Source organism: Lepisosteus oculatus, chromosome 5 (genome assembly GCF_040954835.1).
Source record: "Lepisosteus oculatus isolate fLepOcu1 chromosome 5, fLepOcu1.hap2, whole genome shotgun sequence".
Taxonomy (NCBI): Eukaryota; Metazoa; Chordata; class Actinopteri; order Semionotiformes; family Lepisosteidae; genus Lepisosteus; species Lepisosteus oculatus.
In genome coordinates this window covers 6435070-6459302 of record NC_090700.1, presented here as the reverse complement: position 1 = coordinate 6459302, position 24233 = coordinate 6435070, and the positions used below count along the sequence as shown (strand labels likewise).

General features: G+C 43.6%; 1 protein-coding gene across 4 annotated transcripts; it reads right to left on the bottom strand.

Annotated features, from left to right (window-relative positions):
- Window positions 1-5777: 5777 nt before the first annotated feature.
- On the bottom strand, window positions 5778-24061 carry emsy (EMSY transcriptional repressor, BRCA2 interacting). Of its 4 annotated transcripts, none has more exons than XM_015341709.2 (20): window positions 23867-24061; window positions 22150-22258; window positions 21543-21642; window positions 21193-21267; window positions 20314-20489; window positions 20057-20215; window positions 19280-19569; window positions 18595-18829; window positions 17766-17987; window positions 17255-17404; window positions 16507-16680; window positions 16101-16234; window positions 15291-15470; window positions 14845-15049; window positions 14080-14244; window positions 13402-13557; window positions 11852-12048; window positions 9903-10508; window positions 9218-9643; window positions 5778-8181 (listed from the first exon to the last, which is right to left on the bottom strand). In XM_015341709.2, the coding sequence occupies exons 1-20, from the start codon at window positions 23867-23869 to the stop codon at window positions 7984-7986; spliced, it is 3960 nt and encodes a 1319-aa protein (XP_015197195.2). In that variant the 5' UTR covers window positions 23870-24061; the 3' UTR covers window positions 5778-7983. The 4 variants fall into 4 exon arrangements, with proteins under 4 accessions (XP_015197195.2, XP_015197197.2, XP_015197196.2 ...); XM_015341711.2 differs by having other exon boundaries at window positions 10056-10508; XM_015341710.2 differs by having other exon boundaries at window positions 19280-19539.
- Between the last annotated feature and the right edge of the window lie 172 nt (window positions 24062-24233).

Sequence of the window (24233 nt, the reverse complement as noted above, 5' to 3'; positions counted from 1 at the left end):
TCCTTAAAACAACAAAACACTCCACTGATAGAAGAGCATATTGGAACAAATGTGTATTTAACAACCGGCAATGAAAGAATATCTCCAAATCCCAGAATGGTAGGCCTCACAACATCCAGTGGTTGCACATCTCTCATAGTCCAGTCAGTCTAAATGAAGGCTTCTTCGCTGCAAAGCAATCAAGCATATGCGAACTAGTCTCTACAAGGGTCAGCCTGAAAGAGCCATTAAAAAAACAGGACTGATGGCACATATCCATGACATCTGGAAAACAGAAGTCATTGTCACTGCTTCAGGGCTGCCACGCAGATCCTGCAACAAACTGAGGAGGATCACCTTCATGAAGAGTGTGAAAAACAGTGAGTGAATTTAACTTACAGGATCAAATGATCTTAGTCACTAGGGGCAGTGCGGAGGCTCTGTGGCTAAGGATCTGCGCCTGTGGCTGGAAGGTTGCCGGTTCGTATCCCCTGGCCGACAGAGGAATCCTACTCCTTTGGGCCCCTGAGCAAGGCCCTTAACCCCAACTGCTCCAGGGGTGCTGTATAAATGGCTGACCCTGCGTTCTGACCCCAAGCTTCTCTCCCTGTCTGTGTGTCTCATGGAGAGCAAGCTGGGGTATGCGAAAAGACAAATTCCTAATGCAAGAAATTGTATATGGCCAATAAAGTGATCTTATCTTAGTGTCTTTTATTATCTAGGAAAATATCATTAACTGGGTCTTTATTCAAACATCATGCCAATGCCACAGATGATGCATGTTTCTAAAGAAAAATAAAGCAAAAAAACATGCAGAACCTTAGGGGTCCTGGCTCCAGTTGACCTGGTAATTTTGCTGCGCCTCAATCTCCTGGCACAGGAAGTCCAGGAGCTGCCTGCTGCACGCTGGGGCAGTTTCTTCACCATTTCACCTCACAGATGTGTCAGCTGTGCAGCCAGCTGCTCTCACTCCAATGACGCGGGCCAGGGGGGGGTGCCAGACCAGCAGTCTTCTCTGGAGCAAAGGCCCACAGCCCTGCTCTTGACAAGACTCTCTCTCTCTTCTCTTCTACCAACACCGTCGAACGTAAGGAACACAGGGGTTTTCAATCACAATGTGGAACTGGATCTGAAGATCTCAGGCCAAGCTACTATCGCCTTGCAGGTTGATTCATTTTCTTATGCGCCCTTACTGTGCGGGCTTAGCCGTGTGTCAGGACCCTGCCCAAGCTGCAGCACAGTGCGGGGAGGAGATTCGCTCAGACCAGGGTCCACGCCTGTACGTGCTCCTGCCTGGGCTCTTCCCTGAAAGGTCGAAATGAACGTACGGAAGTGATGCCAACTGGTTCTGTCTGTTACAATCAATCACACTCCGAGATCAACCCCAGCTTGTGCACACCACAATATCACAAGGTACCTCAGACAGCGCCCACTGTGCACACCAGCACCCTCTTTCCAAATACCTTCCTGTGTAAAACCTGAAGTCCAAATATATCAAGTTTGCAGATAATGGTTCGATTCTAAAATCTAATGCTATAATTGAATGAAAGTCAGGCTGAAATAAAGCCTGGTGGCAACCACCACCACCACCAGTTTGATTCGCTTCACTAAGCAGTCACTATTAAAATCTGCCCTTTTGGGACCCGTAGCCAGCGTACGAGTGACAGACAAGCGAGCGAAATGGACCCGATTCACGGACGAGAAAGTTTTGAGACGCATCTGGAATTACATGCGGATTAGTAATTCTTCGGAGAATATCAAACAAACACGGATGTCATAGCTGATCCCAGTGTTGTTTTTCTAACCATTACCTAGAAACTCGTCTGCATACTAATACACAGACAGTCAGGCCTGGGGTAGGGGGTAGCTGGCTCACAGTCTGGTATCAATTTTTGCTCTATTAAAATTTCTATTGGGAAGAAAAGACTGAAACCAGATGGGGATTTATCGTGTCTTTTTTTTTACTATGAGCAAGTATGAGCAACTGGTCAGAGGAAAGTAATGTCATCGAATGTGACTTAGCGCATTAATCACTGAATGAGGACTGCGCACGGGGGCAGAAAATAATGTAAAGTCAGCATGCGTTTAAACAAAACCATATGTCAAAGGCCTGAATCAGACTGGCATTGCTGCCAGAAATTAAACTGAGATGCATCTGAACTACAAGGAAGAAATAAATGACCTGGAAAAACCACATCTTGCCGATATGAAAAAAACAATGTATCTCCCGGTGTGCCAGAAAGCCTTTCTGTCCATTTCAGATTCAGTGCAATCACAGAATTAAAAAAGAGGTAAGTGAACTCTTGGGGAGTTTCAGAATAAGACTTTCGAAGTGAGAGGCTGTGTGGGTGACTCCTCAAGCACAAAATGTCACAATGTGCGTAATTTTCTACTCAGTATTATGCACGGACTTAATATTTAAGTCATCTTTACTAGGGAAAGGTTTTTTGTCTTTTTCTCAGAGAAAAACCTTATGTATTTTGTGAAGAAATAAAAAATTATGTTAGGAATATAGGAATATATATTCCTATAAATAGGAATACAAATACATGCAAGATTTAAATCAAAGGATGTCATTTTGAAAATGTAAAATGCACTAATAAGACCTCATTTAAAATATTGTGAGCACCTTTGGTCACCATGTAAGAAAAAAAAAATATTGCTGCTCAGGATCCAGTCCAGGGAAGAGCCGTCACATAATGTCTTCAGTTTAAAGGAATGTCTTAAACAGGCAGGGTGAGAGAACTGCGTTCTTTTTGATATTGAACAAAAACGATATGGAGGGGACCTGATTCAAGGATTCAGAATCCCCAAGGGCAGTGACAAAGTCAGCCCTTTGAACTTGTGTCAGCAGCAGAACACGAACCGAGGAACAGTGGAATCTGAAGGGAAGCGAATTTGAAACGGAGAATAGGAGCTGTTCTTTCTGCTCAGAAGGTTATGGGAGTCTGGAACAAATTACCCAGCCACGTTGTCAAAGCTGATAGCCTGGCCTGCTTCAAGAAATGACTGGATGAAATCCTGGGAGATTTCATGAAGCTTAATATCAACTGAATAAGTTAGATGGAGTGACTGGCCTCCACCACTTTTGTAACTCTTCTTAGGTGCATAATGCTGTGCAAAGCTGCCCAAAGTATACTGTATGAACTTAATTTCGCCACCATGTCTTGCAGGATAGTTCAGTTTTGCTCCTGCCACAATGTTTGACTTTAGAAGAGTGTGCGGTCTCTTGTTGTGGCTCTTTAATTGGATTTTCTGCAAGTTTATGATGACACCTTTACAGAGATAAAGGAGAGCAATCAGTGCACGTTAGGCACTCTGATTCTACACTTTCTACAGATCAAAGGAATAGTTACTCTACATCACACACATGGTGAAAGAGTAGAGTGGTTAGCAAAAGTGCTTTCTGTTCCTGGTTTAAAAAATACACTTCAGGTAAAGGAATATTTCCTTGTTCTGGGTGGCATCAATAGGGACAGGCCCTATAGCTACACTTCAGGTTTTGAATGTTTATTAATGGAAAATTGAAGAAATGAAAATTGAGAGATGTTCTTCCCTTTGTACTGTTCAGAATATTATAGGATATTATATATATATATTGGATAACTGATTGTCTTAGAGATAACAGTTAAAATGTTTTATCATTTACTATAGATATAATGATATCTCTTATTTAGGTATAAGAGAAATAATGTGCTCAAGCACCAATCACTATATAATACAGTATGTGCATGACAACTCGTTTTAAATTTATTAATTTCTGTAGCAAATTCCTATGGCAGAGATTGCTAAATTTGTAGTTAAGAACATAAGCAATGTTATTAAGGGTCTGGAATTAGGGTTAAGAAAGACTGTGTAATGTATTTGTCACCCCCGTACCTGTGATACAATTATCCAGATGTTTAACCCACAATGTGTGCATTTACCTTACATTGCCTAATCAAATTGTGATGACCTCACATGCAATAGCAGGGTTTGTGTTTGCAGAACTGTTACGTGGATTATTTGCCTATTAAAGTGAGCACAAAGAGTAGGACATGGGCATTCTAAATTTGAACATGGGGTTTTCCAGGTACAATTTATTTTGCATGATCGCCCTTTTGTCTGTGTTAAAATGAAAGTAAAACAACCCCAGCCTGACTACTACTCTGATGTTTGACTAATTGTCATTACCGTCAAAGGCAGATAACTCTGCTGCCTCACAGCTCCAACTGTCCTGGGTTCAATTCCTGCCTGGGTCCTACCCAAATAAAAGACCTTTCAGTGAGGTAAAGACGAGTCCTTCCCAACACCACCATTGCACAACAGCTGTACGTTGGCCACCAAAGTCACATATAAAACTGAATTTTGGGAAACTTGGACAACACCTTAAAACCTTAACCTTTTCCGGTGGTTTATTGGTAGATATTTGCAATACTTGCTGCAGTTCACTTCCCCCAGGGAAGTGATCCAGGGAGCAACTGCGCAGGCCAGGATGGAGACTGGATAGATGGAGCAGTAACAAGGAATGCAAGTGAAGTGTTAACTTCATTTAAGTGTCCTGAGAGCAGAGCCGGAGGTCAGGACTTTAGGAAAAGGATTTATGAGGGCTTTGGGTAGGATTGCATTTGAGGAGATTACAGCTACATACAACTATTTAAAAAAATATTGTAATCCTAAAATGTGAAATTATTCTCGTTTGTTTTTTCATACAGTAGTTCCTGAATACATCATCTGATGTTAGACTTGTCTTGCCATGTGGAACATTTTACAGTAAGCGCCAAGTCTTCTAGGAAGACAGAAAACAAACACACTTCAAAGTCTTCAGGTATCTCTTTTTTCCCTTCCGTTTCTGAAAATGCAGTCATGAAAATCCCTCCATTGATTCAGAGTTTATCTTCATCTGTAACGCATTTATTACCAATAGATGAATTATGATGCTATCGTCTCCCCTGGAGTGGAAGAGGATAATGCAAGAGAAAATGGGCTGTGTGAAAAGAGGGCAGATCACACGCTTGCTTGGTCTTTGCATGCTCCCATTGGGATATGCAAAGCTGATAGCAGGGATAAGAAAATCTCCAAAGGAAAGTCCCAGGGATTTAATGCAGCATTATAGGAATCGCTCAGGTAACCTGTGGGATAGATTCACATGGGAAACTTTCTAAAAGCACCCTCTGAAAAGGCTAAAGCAATAGCAATCATTGACACCAACTCTTTTCCGCGAGTCAATTTTAGGGGCTTTGAAGACAAAAGGAAGCTTTTTTGTACCTAAGAGAGCAAGCTGCTAAAGCAAAGTCTGACACCCCTTCCATATATTAAGCTCATATCTACTCACTGAGAATCATCAGTCCATTTCTATCTGTGCTACAAGGCAATAAAGAAGAATCATCCAATAACTTATATGTTGACATCCAGTTAAAAAAGGCCGATTGAAAAACAATTAAATTGCAATTCTCCTGCATGGCAGTATTTGAGCAGAGAATGTTTATGTAAGAGATTTGACTTGTCATGGATTTCAATGTACAGAATTATTTAATTCTTTCATCTTTATAACAGAAATTCACAGGCAGGGTTATAATTGCAACCAAGGCCAAATGATCCATGGTATGTTATCTCCGAGAGAGATTTTAGTGAAACATCTGCTTCAAAGACCCTATATGTCTTCAAAGGATTTATTTCTGTCAAACGAGTATGGAAATGCCAAAGAGAAATGTACATTGAATCAAATCAATCGTCAACCTGACACTGAGAAACTGCTGTCCTGTCAAAATGTATTAATAATCAAACTGGTCTCAACTGTTCAAAGATAGGTGACCCAAGAATTAAAAATATTTTTTATTTGTAATATAAATCATAATCAATGTAAGAAGAAATAAATGTATTGGTATTATGGAGATAACAGATACTGCAGCAAATCCATTAAAAATTACTGCATATGCAATTTCTCTGTATCTTGGTACCGGCCCCATGTGGAAGATGCAGGCATCCTGAAAACTAACTGGGCTGATTTAATTGTCCAAAAGAAAATACACATTCTTAATAGAACAACATTTGCAAAAAGAAAATTAATGTCAGATTATTCACAAACTCACTTGAAATAACTTATTGGGAGTTCAATTCTGCTTCTTTAAAGCAGCATGCGACACACTCTGAATCGTGCAGAACAGGATAATTAACAGGAGTTACATCCCAAAATATTAAAATGATGAATCATAAGTTGGATTTTTGAAGGCCGTCTTCTTGGTTTGGCATGAACATAAAACTTCAAAATACACTTACAAACAGTACTAAAGTCCTTACTGCTGTCCTAATTCTGAGGAAGTATTTATTTTATAGTCATAAAGTATCTTGGAGTGAGAGAAACCTTAGGAGATATTACATATCTCATTATCTCCTTCCATTTATATTACTACCTGTACAGGTTTACTTCCCTACTTTCTTACAGGAAGAGTGTATTTCGCGTCCAGATATGCCTAGAATTATTTCTTTTAAAACCTCTCAATTTTTACATCAACCATCTCTCAAATGTAGAGAGTGTAACTGAGTGCATTATTCCTTTCAAAGAACAAAAGTGATGAGGGTTTTATCCAAGAAAACTATAATTCTTTGTTTTATTTTGTAACTGTGACACTATGGACTAATGTCATCCAACACCAAAGTAATTTGACCTCATTTATTTCAGTGCCTGTTATCCCTCTAAACCAGGTGTAATACTGCATTCCGGTAGAGTTGACAAATGGAAATCTCAATGCTGCTGTCATTTTGGGTTATTTTTTGTGGAAATGTTGCAATTTCAGAAATTGTAATCACTTAACCAGTTAAATTAACCAGAGAAATAAAAGCAGCTCAAATGGATGTTTTTTGTCTGCAAATTAAAATACAGTAATGAATATTATTTTCAAAGTGCTAAAGCTTACGGGCTTAATTAAACATTTAGACTACTACATATAATTTTTACATTTCACTCATTTTGTGACGGAGAAATCACAAAGTGATTTAACTACATGATCGGCATAAGATTCAAAAATGGCGCCAACTGAGCCAAAGTTACAAACACCGAGTCCCTATGAATGTCATCTTCTCTGTACAGAATGCATGTTCCAAGTGTAATGGAAAACATACTGCTCCTTCTTCCTCAATAGTCAAAGCGCTATCACTCAAATCTAAAAGCTCATGAAACATCCTGCAAAGAATTATTAATAACTCAGGGTGATTTTTAAAACCTTCTCCACGTACACTGCGATAAAGAAGTCAAAAGGTTTGGTAGCTCCCCTCCCCCTGACAAAACTAATTTCTGCTACTTCTCTGGCTTAAGTCATCTTTTGAAACAATGTACAGGCAGAACAGAAGGCAGTCTTGTGGATGCTGTTACAATGCAGGGCATTTCCTGGTGTTTTCCCCCCCATACGATGACAAAAGGTTTGCTTGCATTTTAGGGAAATACAAAAACGAAAGGTGTCCGCTGCGTAGGATTTTAAAAACCCTATCGTCTGCAGATCACTCTAGATTCTTGTGATGTTTACAAAAAACAATGCTAAGGTTCAGTCCAGGGAGACAGTACTTTCTCAAATGCAAAAAAAAAACCCTGAAACTTCACAGATACCTCCTGGCTGTATTTTTCTGTTTTAAGTTTAGTATCATGTACACAAGACATAAAATGTGCTTTTACTATTTACATGTGTTAAAAAAATGAAAGGAGGAAAATGCTACTTTTTTGTCTATTCTGCTTTGCTTTCACTGATGTGGTTCCTCAGGATTCACCACTCCTTTGATCTGCAACACCCAAGTATTGCGGTCGTCTCTCCCAGATGAGCAGTTTCAAGAGTTCGCTTTGGCCCCTGTTGTCCCTTTCCGGCAGTGTTGCTTTTAGCGTGTAAGTTTTTGTTGTTGTTGTTCTTCTCTGTGTCAGCAGACGTTATTGGGAACGTGTGGCCCTTAAAAAACAAAACAAAACTAGAAGGTTTAAAACCGCGTGCACCACTCCGGCTCGGTCTCGGACTTGCTCCTCCCCTTGGCGACAGTGGGTCATTGCGATTGGTCGGCACAGCCCTCCAGCGGGCTGACTTCCGCCCCCTCGTCGTTGCTGCTGTCCACTTCCTGCTCCATGACGGTCTCCTCGTCCAGCCGCTGGCTGGTGTAGTTGGTAATCTCCAGGAAACCGCTGGGCTCCACCACCACATTGGACTGGCTGGAATCGGGCGTTATGGAATACTGCGGGATAACCTGGAAGCCCGAAGGAGTAGAAGGCATTACTCAGCTTAGCTTCCTGTAACTTCCCAGTCCCAAACTGGAAAAATCTGAAGAATGCCCGTATAAACCAATCCAAGGTTTACTCAACCAAGGAAGCAACAATCTGACAAATAATACAAAAAAAACAACACAAAAAAGCAGAAATGGTGATGGTCTAATTAATGAATGAATCAGAGCAGCAACACTGGCTTTTTCTGAGACTAACAACTATTTATCATAAACATATGGTTACTATAGGTAGTACTATACTGCTGTTCTTCTCTGTGAGCAAAATAGGCAAAGAAATCACACCAAAATAAAAATATCAAGCTAGATATTTACAGAAATTGAGTAATGCAAACATAGTCTGATATGAAACAGGGAAATTAAATCCAAACAAGTTTCAAAGCTGCTTATTAAAGTTAGAATTGCCCAACGTTATTGTGCAGTCCAAGTCTAACAGTATTTGCTCACAAATAAACCAATCTAAAGATACCTCCTTGAATTCTGAATGTTAAGATGAGAACAATGGACCTTGCTAAGAAAAGTACGAAATTATCTGAGTGCCCCCACTTCAGTTGTTTTCCACTTAAAATGCAGTTACTCAAGTAAGAGTTTACAAATCCGACCCCAGAGCCCTCACCTAAGTACTTTAGGAATATGGCCATGGAGCCCTAACCACAACTTCACATGACACTTCATTTTCTGTAAACTCATCTTTGCAAGCATGGAACCTTAAAGAAGCCTTAAGGGTAACAGTGACTAATTCGGACCTGATCACGAAGATTCTCATAACAGAAACGAGGGAATATCCTGTTCTACTGCTCGTATCTGTGTAACGCTTCTCCTATCCAATACTGAATCAAATGATGACTCAGTATATAACTCAATACATTTGCAGCCACCAAATAATAGTGGTTTGTTATTGAAGTTAAAGTGGGGGTGACTCACTCACTGAGAGGGGGAGGGGGGACAATTAGCAGGAAGAAGGAACTCATTGGAGAAGGTTAAGGACAAGCAATTCTTCTACCTGTATCACATCCACGTCCTTGCTCTTCTGCCCAGCCAGGCTCTGAATGCGAGAGAACGGGCCGTGCTGCAGCTGCTTTGAATGGCCGGAGTGGAGGAGCGCGGCGGCCGAGCTGCTGATCAGCTGCCCCGGGACCGCGCCCTGCGACCCCCCCACGCCTTTGCCAAAGGGGCTGCCATCGCTGGAGGAGTCCAGCACCATGGGCTCCACGCTCGGATCGATCCGAGCCTCCATCATCGAGATCTTCAAGATGTCCGATACGGACGATTTCTCCGGCGCCTGCCCTGGCCCCGAGCCCAGCCCCGGCGCCGGCGCCTGCTTGGCCACCGCCTCTCCGCTGCCGGGTTTGGAGACCGCGGGGGCCTGGTGACTCCCGAAGGTGATCTTCGTTACAGTGGCTCCTTGAGTGATGATGGGCTGCTGCACCTTGAGGGACAGAGGAAACCTCTCAGTAACGGGAACCAGTTCCTCACAGTGGGCAACAGCATTTTTATACTATCTAATGAAACTACTTTACATCCATCTGCCAAAATCCACCAGGTTCTGCCACCTAAATAATTCATCGTGACTGCCTCTATTCCAGAGCGCCGGGAGGCTCGGTAAAGGTTTTTGCTCTGTTAATTGTCAGCCTCCTTGGACTGAATACGACGGGCGATTCCCCGCAGATCCGAATGGAGCTACTCACCTGGCTCGGAGGATGTTTCTCCGACACCACGGGGTGGTGGGCCTGCAGGGGTGGGGGCTGGGAAAGCTGGGTGTGGAGGGGCCGGTTTTGGGTGGTGGGAGCCTGCTGCAGTTTGGGGAGCTGAGGAGTGTGAGGTGGCTTCACGGCGATCACCTGCACCACAGTCTGCGAGGGCTGGGTCCCTGGCCCAGAGACGGGCCTCTCCTTCAACACCACGTGCTGCTGCTGCTGCTGCTGCTGCTGTTGCTGGTGTTGTTGTTGTTGTTGTTGTTGTTGGGCTGCTGGCTTTTGCTGCTGCTCCTGTTGGAACAGTCCAAGTACCTTTTGCTTGGGAGAGGAGGGCTGACCGACTGTCTGGTTGCCAGCACTGCCAGGTTTGCTCTGCAACTGCTGCTGAGTGGGGTGGGGTAAGTGTCTACCCTGCTCCTGCTGCTGTGAGGCTTGCTTTAGCTGCTGCTGCTGCTGCTGCTGCTGCTGTTGGGCTGCAGGCTGAGAGGACCTGTAGAACAAGCCAGTTTGCGGGTCCAGAGTGTCCCCCTCTAGCTCCCCCTCCTCCACTGCCAGCTCCTCCGCCTGCTTGCCGTGTGTCATTTGGCTCACCACAGCCTACCACACAGCAGGAATCAGAATACAGATGTTAGTTGCACAAAGCGAAACCTTCTAGTTTGATCTATCATACCTTAGAAGCCTAGGAAAGTTGGGACTGGTTTGCAGTGACTGGAAAACCAAATTGCTGCCATAAGGTGGCAGACCAGTAGGAGGCGATCTTCCCTAATGCTCGAGGGTGGTGACAGGGGACGCTGTGCTGTAGGAGTAGCCATGCTCCTGAAGAGACATTACATCGAGGTCCTGAATACTAAGTGATTGCCTATCTGGCCCACAAATTTCTTCCTTTACTCGACTGGTGAAGCAAATTCCAGTTCCCAGCCTGAGCTGGGGAGTGGGGCAGCTGGCAAGAAATGTCACTCAGGAAGGGGCTGCACTTCAGGGGCGCAAGTGAAGTGGAGAGGTTTCCCCTCCTATATGTCAACTGCGTACAGGGGTGGAAAACATGATCAGTGCTACTAGTAGTTAAGGACATAAAGTGTGCAAGAAAAGTGGGCAATTTAGCACTATCGTACATCTACAAAAGAGTTCACCTCAATTTAGAGATTAACGACATTTGTAATACAACAAAAGGAGCTACATGACAATCCATGAAAACTAAAGCATGTGGACTCTTGGTTCATACTGTGTCACTGCTACAACTCAGTCCTCTGTTTTAACATAAGGAGGTGTCCAAGGAAACTCCCACTAGGGAATGATTTCTATTTGTACAACTCTGACAGCTTTGCATTTGCCAAGTTAAAAGATCACTTTTAATGCACAGTAAAACAAACCAGGTACACCAGTGGATACCCGTCCAACAATGATTTTAAATGAATTCATAGGGTGGCATTAGCTTTGTAGTATTCAGTTTTAACTTTGTGTTTTAACTTTGCAAATAAAAGGCAAGGATTAAAGAAGATTTGTGAGAATTAAAATAAGAGTGTTAGTTTCATGGTGTTTCTGGAGAGCTCTGGGGATGCTGTAGCAGTAAACTGATCCAAGAATCTCCAAAGGGAAGACAGCCTTCTGCTTAATCCATTGTGTCTCCTTTCCAGTTTGACTCTCTTGATCTCAGTGGCTGCTTCTGACAAGCGAATAGCTCAGCACGAATATGTTTTCTTCTGCAATCCTTCGAACAAATTCCGACAACTCCCGAGTTGTTTTTCCTTTTACGATGCCTAAAGTGCGTGATGGGGCGGGGCCGTGGAAGGAGCCCACATGAGACACGGAGCACCCTCAGCTGAAACTGCGGTCAGTGGCTGAGCGACGCAGACGGGAGCAGCACAGGGCCACGCTTCGCCGCTGAGCAAGAAGGAGATCCAGCCCCCACGCAGGCCCACGCGAGTCCCTACGGAGCTTACCTGCTGCACGATGCGCGTCACGGTGACCGGGGAGGCCGACGGGAGGGGCTTCACCACCACGGGGGTCGGCCCCGCTGGCTGCGAGGGCGCCCCCTGCTGCTGGGCTCTGGGCGGCTGGCTGGAGGACAGCAGGGAGCTCAGGGCCAGGTCCCCGCCGCCTGGCCCGGCCAAGGACACTCCAGCTTTGCTCGGTTTGCCTTGAAAGAGAAAGAACACGCTGCCTGAGAGGGCGCCAGGTTAAACCTCCCTGCGCCCCGGTTTCAGCTTCTGCTTCACACCACACCTCCTTCATCACTGAAGGAAATGTCTCGCGGGACTCTCAGGATATCTACGGGTCTGAAGGGCAATCTTTACACTTTTAAAATGCAATTTCCGTAGGTTTATGACTTCCACTATATGTACGCTTTCCCGTGAAAGAGATACACCAGTAACTAGGTTCTGTGGGGTCACAAATATCTCTCCTTAGGGAAATTATTTATGCGTCTATATTATTTATTGAAGAAGCACACTTCAAAATTACGGAAATTTCCACCAATCTAAAATCTGAAAAAAGAGTGTTTGGCGTTATTTTGGGGAGATTTGAACAACCGCTTCAACTGCTTTGTGACAGGGTCACTTCTCTGCCTATGAGCAACAGTTATGAATTACAGCCCCCTTTTTTCAAAATAAAATTCAATCTTCACTGAAGGACAAATTAGTGCATTTTGTCTCCAGGTGATGTGTTAATATTCTATTCTAGCGATCGACTTGAATCACTTAGCGACATTGCCATTTGGTGTAACGCAAGCTCTTCTGAGAAGACCAGCTCACAGCTCGACTTGTCACGGCATGCACTTTGTTTTTGGTTTCCTTTTGCTGGTTAGGAAAAAAAAATCTGCAAACTGATAACAACACTGCCAGTGCTTTCAGTTTCCTAATACAGGGTTTTATGAGGATCATTCAAGCACTTCACAACAAAAGAAAAACACCATCTTAACTGAAGCCTCGCCATCTCTGTAGCTTTACTAGTAACTTTTTTTTCTGAAACCACACACAACTGCCCAGCCAAAGAGAGGTTTTGAAAGGGACCATGGGAATCTGTGCCCATGAGACCCACGAGGGGTCGTGATCACACTGCAAATAATCAGTATTCTGTACTAATATCCTACACCAGGGGTAGATATTCTTAGAAACATTAGGATCCAGACCTTGGTTTATTCTTCTTATTAATTGTTATTGTCATCCTGTAAAGCGCTTTGAGAAGCCACCTTTAAAGGCGCTATATAAAATAAAGTTTTTTATTATTATTATTATTATTATTATTATTATTATGGTCTCTAAGCCTAAGTATATATGATCTAGCACAACATATTGCTGAAAGCATTTTTCTTTGGCTCAGGTAGCTGGTGTGCGCTGATCCCAAAGTACAATATGGCTTTTGTGAAAATAGTTCAAGTGAAACAAAGAAGTGAAAAAACAGCTCATCAAGAGTATACCATCTGCTGATAAGGCTCAAGAGCACAGCTCTGCTAATGCAAGAGAAAGTGCATTCCTCTGGCTGGGTGACATACCAGCAGCGATGTACTCTGTAACCACATCAGGCTCCACTGCAGCGATTACGGGACTCTCGGAGGGCTGCCTCTTCTCCTGAGCCATCTGGATTGGCACAGCCATCTGACTTAAGTCAATCGTGTGCTGTCGCGGCTTAGACTCCACCTTTTCTTTGACTGCATACAAAAAAAAAAGCCCAAAATAAGTCATAAACGTGAGCTCTGCACACATGGCTAAATCAAAGAAGTGGCCGACCCTAAACCTTTTGGAAGAGCCGCTGAACGGGATGATCTTTAAACTGCCAGAAAAATATGCACACAAAAAAATATAACAATTTTCAAATGAGCACACCACCTGCTTAGTGAGCTTCCATTAGCCAATCACTGCAGTTACTTTGTCCAGTCTTTGCTTGAAGGATCCTGAGGAATCAACAGCTGCAATATGGGAGGCTTACCTATTCCTTCACCCATTTTCACAGTAAAAGTAAACAAACCAGACATCGATTTGGAAACTTATACATTGTATAGTCTTTACATGGGCTAGTCAGGATGGATTTAAATGTTGCCTAACTCCATCCCTAAATTTGATGATGCCGTGCAATCAAAGGATTACAAAGGAAAAGCCACGATCTCGCCTTTGGAAAAACTGTGACGTAAGGGAAAACCAGCATAAGACACCATCCCTGAGGTAATACCCACCTGTAGTCTGCTGCAGCTCCAGCAAAGCCTTAATAGTGGAAGTAGCGGACTGGGACTCCCCAGTTACATCTTGGTAAATAATAGTGGGACTGGATTCTACAGCAACTTCATGCTCTGTCCACTCCTGACCTCTAGAGGTAATTACATGAACTATAGGTTGGGAATCTGAAAAACAGCATGCAAAAGTATAATATGGACAGTGCTCCATGCTTTTGCTACTTGATCACAATAACATAATTACACTTGCACTGGAGTTAACAACTGTTCCCTCTTCACTAGATCTTTAGGGGAAAAGGACAGCAGTTCACCATTATTAGCCATAATTACTGATGTGATCATTTATTGATTTATTGTTTAAGTTAAGACACTTTGAAGATGAATGTTTTAGTTATGTTTTGATATGCAATTTATGTTATTTTCACATTTAATCAGGGCGTTAGTGGACTAATCTGGCACTACAATTTCAACTATTATTCTATGCAGGGAAAAAAACATGGGAAATGTTTTCCCTGCCTGCATCTGGGAAAGGGAGGATTCCCTTCCATCTGTGAGATGATTTTATTTTCCCCAAAGACCTTCTGGGGAAATGAAGAGGAATTTCTTAATTTCTGGAAGCCAGCCGTCACCAGGGAGCCCCTAGCAGGAAAGCTTATGAGTTATGTGGCGACGTGCACGAGATCTCCATGTTACGTGACTCTCTGGACACGAGGTGGGAGAAGTGGGGAGCGACGATCTCCAGGGGATCTCCAGGATGGGATGTCCTACCTTGTGAAGTGTGGGAGGACTCTGATGAAGAGGAGCTGCTCTCTGTGTAGCTCGGAGGCTCCTCCTTGAGCGCCCCCTCCTGGGCGGAGGCATGCCCTGCATCTGTCACGCGGGACACTTGCTGCAACGTCTCGCTCACGAGCTGTCGGGCCTGCTCGCTCACCACTGTGGCCTGGAATGCCATGGGCTTCGGCTTGATCAGCACCTGCATAGACAGCACCGTGCACGGGGTTATACCCGGACCCACAATGCATTTTGCTTTGTTTGGCTTTTTCCCTTTTAGATTCTGGCAGGGATCCCGAAACTCGGGAACGTTAGCAAAGAAAAATCAACACGACTCTTACATCCTGCAATCAGGCTTGCAGATGGTTTGTTTCAGTGCAGATAATGTAAACACTTCCTGTTTGGTGCGGTGTCAGGTTGCATAGCTGCGTTAAAGTGCTGACCTGTGTTTTCCCTTGCTGCCCATAGACAATCTTGGTGGGTATGATCTTGGTGGTAGTGGCCGGCTGCACCCCAGATCCCATGCCTTTGGGCTGAGTAACTATCATCTTGGTGATGGGGCGAGAGGCTGTGATGATCGCTGGCTTTGCACCAGCTGGAACTGCCTGCAGAGTCTTTTCTCCCTGTAAAGGAAGAGGCAAAGCTCAGACAACTTAAATACTCCGTTTCATGTAAGCATTTGATCTGGCAATAAAATTGACAGTAAAATAAACCTTTGCGGACATCATTTAACGAAAGGACAGATAAAGGTAAATAGAAATCTGCAGAATTGTTTCTGCTATGCTTAATGCACATCATCTGCCCTTCAAGTCCGTGTGGTAAACACTAAATAAAGCTAATCCAACACCCAGGATACAGCAATAGGACTTCAAATGCACACATTATACATTACAAAGGAACAGGTAATAGTTTATTCCATGCTGAAAGGAGAAGAAAAGAGATCCACTTGAAGGAGGCCCCACAGCTGAAACATTGTGTCTCCTTTCTTTTCCTTTCAGGATGGAATAAACCTTTACCTGTTCCTTCGCAGCCTAAGCATGCTGGCACAGCTACCTTCTTGAATATTATACCTTATGGTGCTTTAAATTAATTCTAGTGGCTGAAACCTTTGGTGTTAATAAAAACCATTTTAAACAGTGTTTGGACAATTTCCAATGCTTCAGACTACATACACGATAACCTGGGACTCATAACCTAAAGGGCTCTTTTGGTTTCTAGTCACTTATCTTGTGAAATGATTGTGTTTTTCTTACTCCTGCATTTAACAATGTCGTGACAACATTTTTGCCTGGAAGCCCCTGAATCGTTCCTTTCCCCGTGGTCTTCTGCACCACTATGACGTTAGGCTTGGATGTCATAGGAATAGTGGTTATCTTCGTAGTTGTACCTAGGTTGAAAGAATAAGAGGAAACTTGTTACTGTGCAAAGACTGAGCAGGAAAAGAAGAATTACGCGCCATATCGCACTTAATAGTTTCAACAGACCAGCCATCAATATACTTCCATCATCTCAGTTAATATTGAGCTGTATCTCGCCCACAGCGTACAGAAGCAATGAAATGGAGCACACAAATAAAATCCCAGCTGGCACGAGCGACCGCAGGTCTGTGGCATTTCAGTCCTTGAAGGAGAATTCACTCCAAGCGTTTCGGCTCCTCACCAGAAACGATATTGCTGGTGATGATCTTCCCGCCCAGGGTGGCCAGCGATTTGGGCACCACTGTGATGATGCTGCCGCTGGTGGTCTTGACGTAGGTGGTGCCCCCGGGAGATGCGGCCATGCGGGCGCCGATGGCGGGGCTCACTGTCGGGCGAGAGTAGGTGGCCTGGGTACCTGCGCGCGCACACACAGCCAGTGAGGCCTGCTTCCCTTCATAGCGGAGCACAGGTAATTATCAATCCAACACTCAGAAAAATGCATTTCTGACTTTGCTAAAAATTGCTTTAAAAAATCCCAGGTTTCTTGGCTGTTGCTCATAATTAAAGCTGAAACACTTGCAAACCTTTCACTTTAAGCACAAGCCTCTCCATGTCTCAGTCTGCCTCAGACAACAAATCTTTGATTCAAAACTTCGTCTTTTACAGTAAGAGTGGTTCCTGTGCAGTGTGTTCTCATAAATTTGTCATTTAAAACCTGGACAATAATCAAATAAGATGCTTACATGGCAATATCAATACAATTTAATACACACATTGTTTCTATGCAGAAGTTAATGTATTTCTAAACAACAAAAACTGGAAATATGAGACCTCCCTTTTTCTGCATACTCCAGTAAGGAATTCTGGCCACATTAGCAACATGATCCCAAGCGGAAAAATCTCCCTTTGTTGCATACTCCACATAAAAGTGTTCTGTTCTGACCTTGACTACACCACGGAGAATTAATTTCCAGGGAAACAGGCCGTACCTGTTGGCGTGGAAACGAGTTTGGTTGTCATGATTGCACCGTTGCTGCTCACAACCATGATGGGGGAAGTGCTGCTGCTGGGCAGGGCAGCAGTGGCTGGCTTGGGCAGGATTTTGCTGGGCTGTATCTGCTGGGTGATTATCTTCACTCCTGGAGGAGAGGGGGTCGAACGGCACCTTATCAACTAACAAGTCCATTAGGGAAACCACAAGAATCTGCAGTTATTCCTCAGAAACTATAAACCTTACAACACCCACACTGAAGTCCGTGTTTACACCACATAAAACACTTTTACAGCAGCGTGATGGCCTGGCTGGTCAACATTCAAATACACTGTAAAAAAAGATACAGGAGTAACTACACAAAGGTTGCGGAACAAGGTGAAGTGAAAGAAAAGCCCGCTGCAAGTTTCCTTCTCTTGATAAATCACGATAAAACAAATATTAAGCCATTTCAAAACCAGTCGGAGCTGGGAACAAACCCAGGCCTCTCCATTCCAGCCAATGCTCACCTGACTCCTGCTTGATCTGGATGGTGGGCTTTGTGGCAGGAGGGGTCTGGGTAGCCTGCGGGGTGCTCAGAGATGTTGGGGCCGGGGTGCCCTGCTGCAGCTGTTTGGGGGATTGCTGGTGCTGTTTGGGGAACTGCGCCAGAATCTGAGTGGGCGAGCCCATCATAGTCTTGGGAGAGGGGAGTCTCGCTGAGGCCACTTTAACAGCAGCAGAAGAGGCACCTAAGACAACAGGCACAGGGTCACAAATAAACAGCCAGTTGCAGAACCAACTGCCCTTGCCAAAACAAACTACAGGAAGGGGACATTGTTGATTGTAATGCTTAAAATACATGCATGGTTTCTCGCACGTGGTTAAACAAAGAAAGCATGATTTTTAAACAACGTTAAACTAAAATATAAACTGCCAAATGTTCTCAGATAAAACTACAATGTTAAGGAATAATGACAGTATAGAACATGAAGCAAAGAGGTAATCTTTTCAGCACACATAAAGACCAAAAAGATTAGGGGGGCAATTCTACACATACAGTTAAATCTATAATGCCAGTTAAGCCTAAAACTAAAATTTAACAGTAAATTAAATCTTAATTGTAATGATCCAACTGTGGTTAATAATAATGACCACCATTACTTTATATGACACCTTTCATAGTACATTATCACGATTAAAATATCTCTACTTGCTATAATTTGTCACTACAGTAACATAGTGAAAAGAAATGAGTGCAACTTTGTTGACTGAAGCAATTCAATAGTTACATCTTCTGCAATGATCTTCTCGGTAATGAGGCCTGTATTACCATGCCCTGTGGGGTCCGTGTCTAACCTTGTGCTATAGTTGACATGACAACAGAGGGCGTAGAGGACACCACAGTTGTCACAGCCACCGTGCTGGGCGTAGGAGAAGGGGCTGAGCTGGCGGTGATGACCATTGGCTGTTTCTGGCTGGAGGAGGTCAGTACAGATGTGGTCACGAGCTTTGTGACCGCTGCGTAGTTGTGGGACTTAGAAAGGATGTTGGGCACGAAAGTAGAGCTCGGAGAAGTTGTCACAATTATTACCTGTTAACAGAAGGTGAGGGTGGAGTTATGACAACTGCAAAGTTAAAGGGTTAATTCTACTATATGATGAAGCCAAATATATTATGTGTTGAGGACGGACACGTTGAAGAGCTAAACCAGTCTTTCAACATTTTTGCATTTCTGCATAACAGACTGACAATCTGTTTAAATGAGGATCAGGCAAATGGCTTAATTTTGCAGTCAAAGAAACAGAACTTAACGGAACTATAGCAAACCCAAAGATGAATTACCAGCCCTGCAGTCTGAAAGGTCTATCCTGATGCTGCTCAGCACAGCATATTACAATGGAAAAGGCATAAAAGTTTCAAAGATAATCTGAGTACTAAAAGTTCTTAAAAATAAGGCTCTACTAAAATTATACCCGGGATTCTGCAGCAAACGTGTTACTGGGACTATGAATTTTCCTCCAGTAAACAAACTCTCTTATACCTTCTGCGTGGTGGTGTTGGTGGTCTGGGTGGTGGGCTTGGTGAAAGTGATTTTGACAGGAGACATGTGGGGAGGAAGAGAGTTGGCGATGCTTTGCATGATGTTGCTCATTTTAGGACTGCCGCTGACCGGCACGGTGATAGTTTTGGAAATCGGGGTGCTCGCTTTGGGGACCTCCTTCAGCACCACGGGGGAGGAGCTGGAAGAGTTAGTGCGCCGCCTTTTCCGCGGTTTCTCGTCCTCATCTGAGCAGCTCACACCTGGGGAGAGAGGGCGGGCTGGTTTCTCAGCTTCAGGCAGAGCGAGAGAGGAAAAAACATATTCAACAATGACAATGGCAGCTGAGGAAACAAACATTACAGTGACATCTAGTGGTGAGAGTGAGACATACAGAGGAAAACCAATTCTCTTAAGTTGACTACTTTTGAAAGGTATGTTAGAAATACAATCAAAGAAAACAAAGATACATTTTAATTAATACTGTGTAAAACAGAATGAATGCTCAGGCTTGTGCAACTCTATAGATAATAAGTGGCATTACCAAGCAAGTCCGGACAACATTAACAAATGGAACGTTTTGCAATATATTCAACGTGCAGTTGAAAAATCACCACTCAAGAGCAGCAGCTTAACAGCTGTTTCAGACTCAAAATTTGAAGGCAGAAGCAAACATTATCCGAATTTTACTTAAATTTTAAGCCAAAACACAGTCTGGCTCCGGGCAGTTTCACAGTCCGGGAGGGGCGTGGCGCGGCGCGGAGCGAGGGCCCGACTCACTCTTTACGTAGACGGTGCTCCCGCTGGGCAGCACCACCACGTTGGAGGCCGGGCTGGCGGGGCGCGGCGACTTGATGGCGGAGGCGGCGGCACTGCCGCTGGGCACGGTGGCGGTGGTGGGAGTGGAGGTGGTGCTGGTGTAGGAGTAGCAGACGACCACTGCAAAGACAGACGCCGGTCATTCCGCGGGCCCGTTTCTCCCCAGACCCCCGGCCTCCTGCTCCCCCCCGCGGGGGACGCCGAAAGCGCGCGCTGACCTTCCTTGTTGCCGGTTTCCGAAGGCAGCAGGAGCGAGGCGTTCTGGTGGGCCACTGTGTTGGCCACCGCGTTGGCCGTGACCGTGAATGCCGTCTGCGGGACCAATCTGGGCATCAGGGGGACCAGCCGGCGGCCCTCGATAGACCACTCTGAAGAGCTGTTGGGCCCCGACATGCTAGGAGAGGACAATGCAACGCCAATACTCGATGAACAACATCTTTATACGAGGGAACAAGTAATAGGTTTATTCCATGCTGAAAAAGGCTCCACGGCCGAAACGTTGTGTTCTCTTTCTTCTTTTTTTCAGCATGGAATAAACCTATTACTTGTTCCTTTGCAGCCTACGCATGCTGATGCAGCTACCCACCTGAACTATCTTTATACGAGGGCAGCATTATTGACCTAGACTTGTGTACGCCACCTCTTCGTTGCTCCCAAACCAGCGTTCCAATTATTTCGAACAAGTCTCTGTTTTTACAAAAGGTTATTCATCCATTCATCTCTTTATCAGCTTTATCCAGTACAGGGTCATGTGACTCATGGCTGAGCCTATCCCAGCAAGCAAAGGGATACAGCTTGGTCGGGATGCTAGTCCATCACACACAGACACGAACATGCACACACTCACACTAAGGCTAATTTTTAGTAAATGTACTCAACACACATAAAAGTTATCACTTGCTACTGTTGACCAACTTACAGATTACTGTGCACTGAGATTTCTGAATTGTGAAATACATGCAAAATTGCCCTTAGCAGACCTTTTGCTCATCTAGTATTTATTCTTCTCCTGTGTTAGAAGGTGCCGTGTAAAGTCATGAAAATGTATGCACACAGGATGATCAGTATAAGAGAGAAACAAATTCTTCATAGCTTACTGATAAGCAATCGTAGTTAACCTTTCATCATTCACAGCCCTGCGAACTTCGGCACGGTGGCGCTCAGTTGAAATGCTGAGAATGAAAAAAGCAATATCATTTTAGGTCAGTTTGTAGATCATCACATGGACAAAGCAAAAAGACAGGACTTAGAAATACATCATGCCTATTGGACAAAACTTTGTTTTATACAAATCTAGAATTCAATGTCTCATGTGCTGGGTGCTTTCTTTGACATTACACAGTGATATTTCTTTTTATGAGGCCAAACCAAACTGGACAACAAACTTGAAAAACAGTTCTAGTTCATTAGGAAAGAGGCAGGCAAACTGAGCGGACTTCCAAGTTACCTGAGGACTTTAGTAAGTTCTCCCAAAAGATCCTTCTTGTCCTTAGTCAGATCCCCTTGAGCTCTCAGTGCACTGATGACCCCAGCATATGCCTCGAGCTCTGAAACACCCAGACCATCCTCACAGTCACTGCAGTTAACTCAGCAAGAAAACGCACTGTACGCTTGTGAAACACTTTAAATCTTACTCAAATCATTTTAAAGTAGCCCAAAATATAGTACTTACGAAATTAGAATTTTAAACTGCTAAATACAATCGACAAGATGCTTTACAATATTCCAATATACAAAATAAAAGCATTGAAAAACGGAATTGGTAATTGTACCTTACTAAAGGCCTAACTAGTTTATTTAAAAATCACAACAAAAAGGATACGCGACTAGTGACGCGATATACTGTGTACATTTGCATCATACTCAAGATTTTGTGTTTAAATTACAAGGATTGGCTAAGATCTTTATATAAAGTACCCTAAAATGTGTATCCAGTTATCTAGCTGTTGCCATCGGAGTGAAGTACCATGAAATCTTCCCAGTTACAAGCAAGCCCAAACCCCCCACCCACTTCTCCACTCCCATCTGATCAGCTACTGGGAGGCAAGGCTCACCGAGTTTGCGGAGAATCCTCTTGCACTCGTCCCTGTTGAGGTCCAGGAGGGTGGGCCACACAACAGGCATGGCTGCTGCTGGCTGGGGCCTCTCCTGCTGGATCATGAACTGCCCAAGACAAAAAGCACATTTCAGCCGGCACAGCTTTCACACCTTCCTGGTCATGAGCTTGACATGCAGCATGATAAAAAGAACTTGTTAACAATAAAAGCACCCATTAATAAAAATGTTAACCTTACTCAAAATACAACAACTGTGGTATCATGAGAACAAAATCACTGGACTTAAAGTTTTGCTGTGCTGGGTTCTAAATATGGCTTTTTAAGAGCTTCTATGGGAAGATGTAGCAATGAGATAGTGGTGTTTCTTTTGGGAAGGCTATTTGTCCTGGAGAAATTCCATCCTGGGCTTGCACAATCAGTCCTCCATAAACCCTTGCCCCCTTAATCCAACTGGTGAAGTAAATTCTTCCTGTACCAGATCTGCTATGTATTGGGGCTGCTGGTGTATGACTGCCACATATCACCCTGTTGCTCTCTGCATGTGAGAGGATGAGTGAACTAAACGCTTTGTTTTAAGATAAAAAAAAACTAGATGAATGCAAATAGTTATTCTATTCCCTTTTAATGGATTATTATCCTGGATGGTTTCAGAGCTCAGTGCAGTCATATGTGTAGAATGAAATATCATTCAAGATCATGAATTTTGAATTCAAACTTCTATTTGGCAACAGATTTTTTTTCTCATGCTTTGCACCTTTAAGTTTCTCATCTCCAACTGAAAAGATGAAACTATGATAAGACAAAAAAAATCAAACAGGAAACTTGAATTTTCCACCTCCTTTACTGCTCATGGTGGCGCCTCGAATGAATTCGGAGACCTACTGTTTCCTGTATGATAACTGTGTTATTTCAGCTGCTTCAGAGTTAAGTTCGGTCGTATTTGAAATTAGGATTTATTGAGTTTTTAAAAGACGCCTTTTAAAAGACACATCTCTATATTGTCTAAAAACTAACTGCATCAACAAAAAAAAAACTTAATGGAGCGCAAATCCGTCCTCCATAATCATTGCGCTAGCTACTGCCCTCTGATTCTGCCCACCAGAATTACGCAGACGCTGCAGGCGCAATGAGATTCACAGCAGCCAGCCTCCGAATGGCAGCGCGCAGGCGTTAAGTGCCGTGCATTTTCAAAGCAGCCCGATTCGGAGCTCTAAGGCTGTTTAAGAGTTATAAAATAAACGATTAAACATACAATACAGTACATTTTACGCATCGAATAGTCTGATTGTTGCGTTCTCAGATGATCCGGGCGTTTAACACAGCAATCGTTTGCTTTTTTTTTTTGAAAAAAAAAACCTTGCTCCATGTCTTCCACCCCCCCAAAACAATGTAATGCCTTCCGATCCTAAACGATTCTCTAAACGTTGGTTTTCTGTGCGGTTACGGTTACGTACAGGACAAGTGCTTGGATTCGAAACCAACTGGATTGCTGGACGGAACGCTAACATAACGGACCCACTGAAGAAAAACTCTCCAAAGACATCGAAATACAGATTTTTTTCCCCCCATACACCCCGGTCAGAGAATATACTAGTCTCCACTTTACGTTGTCTAAATATATCTTTAAGGCCAGCCTTCTGACGAAGAAACAGAAATCTCTTCTATATAAACAGATAAAGCAAACAAAAATTGTTCTCAAACAAGAACCAATTACCATTCACTGTAGAAAAGAAAACAGGGTCTTAGTTATAATCCCGGCCGGCAGACGACTGTGTTCATTGTACTTTCTTTCGATAATCAATTTTTCATCCATTAATTTAAAGTATTTTTTGTTTTTTATTGAAATTCCATTTCGGATCCCTCACACCCCTTCGATTCCGCCATGATTAATCGACGCCAAAACACTAGGACCCCGTCTGGGACAGCCTGCCATACTCCTATAAAAATAAACCTGGAAAGTAAAAAACACATCAAATTTAAAGCCCTTCATACTCTTCCTTACATTCATGCACATTAACGTTTGTGTGTCGGTTATGATAAGAAATGTAAGATCGACAGCGTACTGAAAATGTACACTTTTC

Bases quoted from the DNA above. Each gene is read 5' to 3' on its own strand.
- emsy (XM_015341709.2), bottom strand. The intron at 15,471-16,100 runs GTAAGAAAAACA...CTTCCTTTACAG, and splicing joins CGACATTGTTAAATGCAGGA to GGAGAAAAGACTCTGCAGGC. The intron at 14,245-14,844 runs GTAGGACATCCC...GCTGTTTTTCAG, and splicing joins GTCCTCCCACACTTCACAAG to ATTCCCAACCTATAGTTCAT.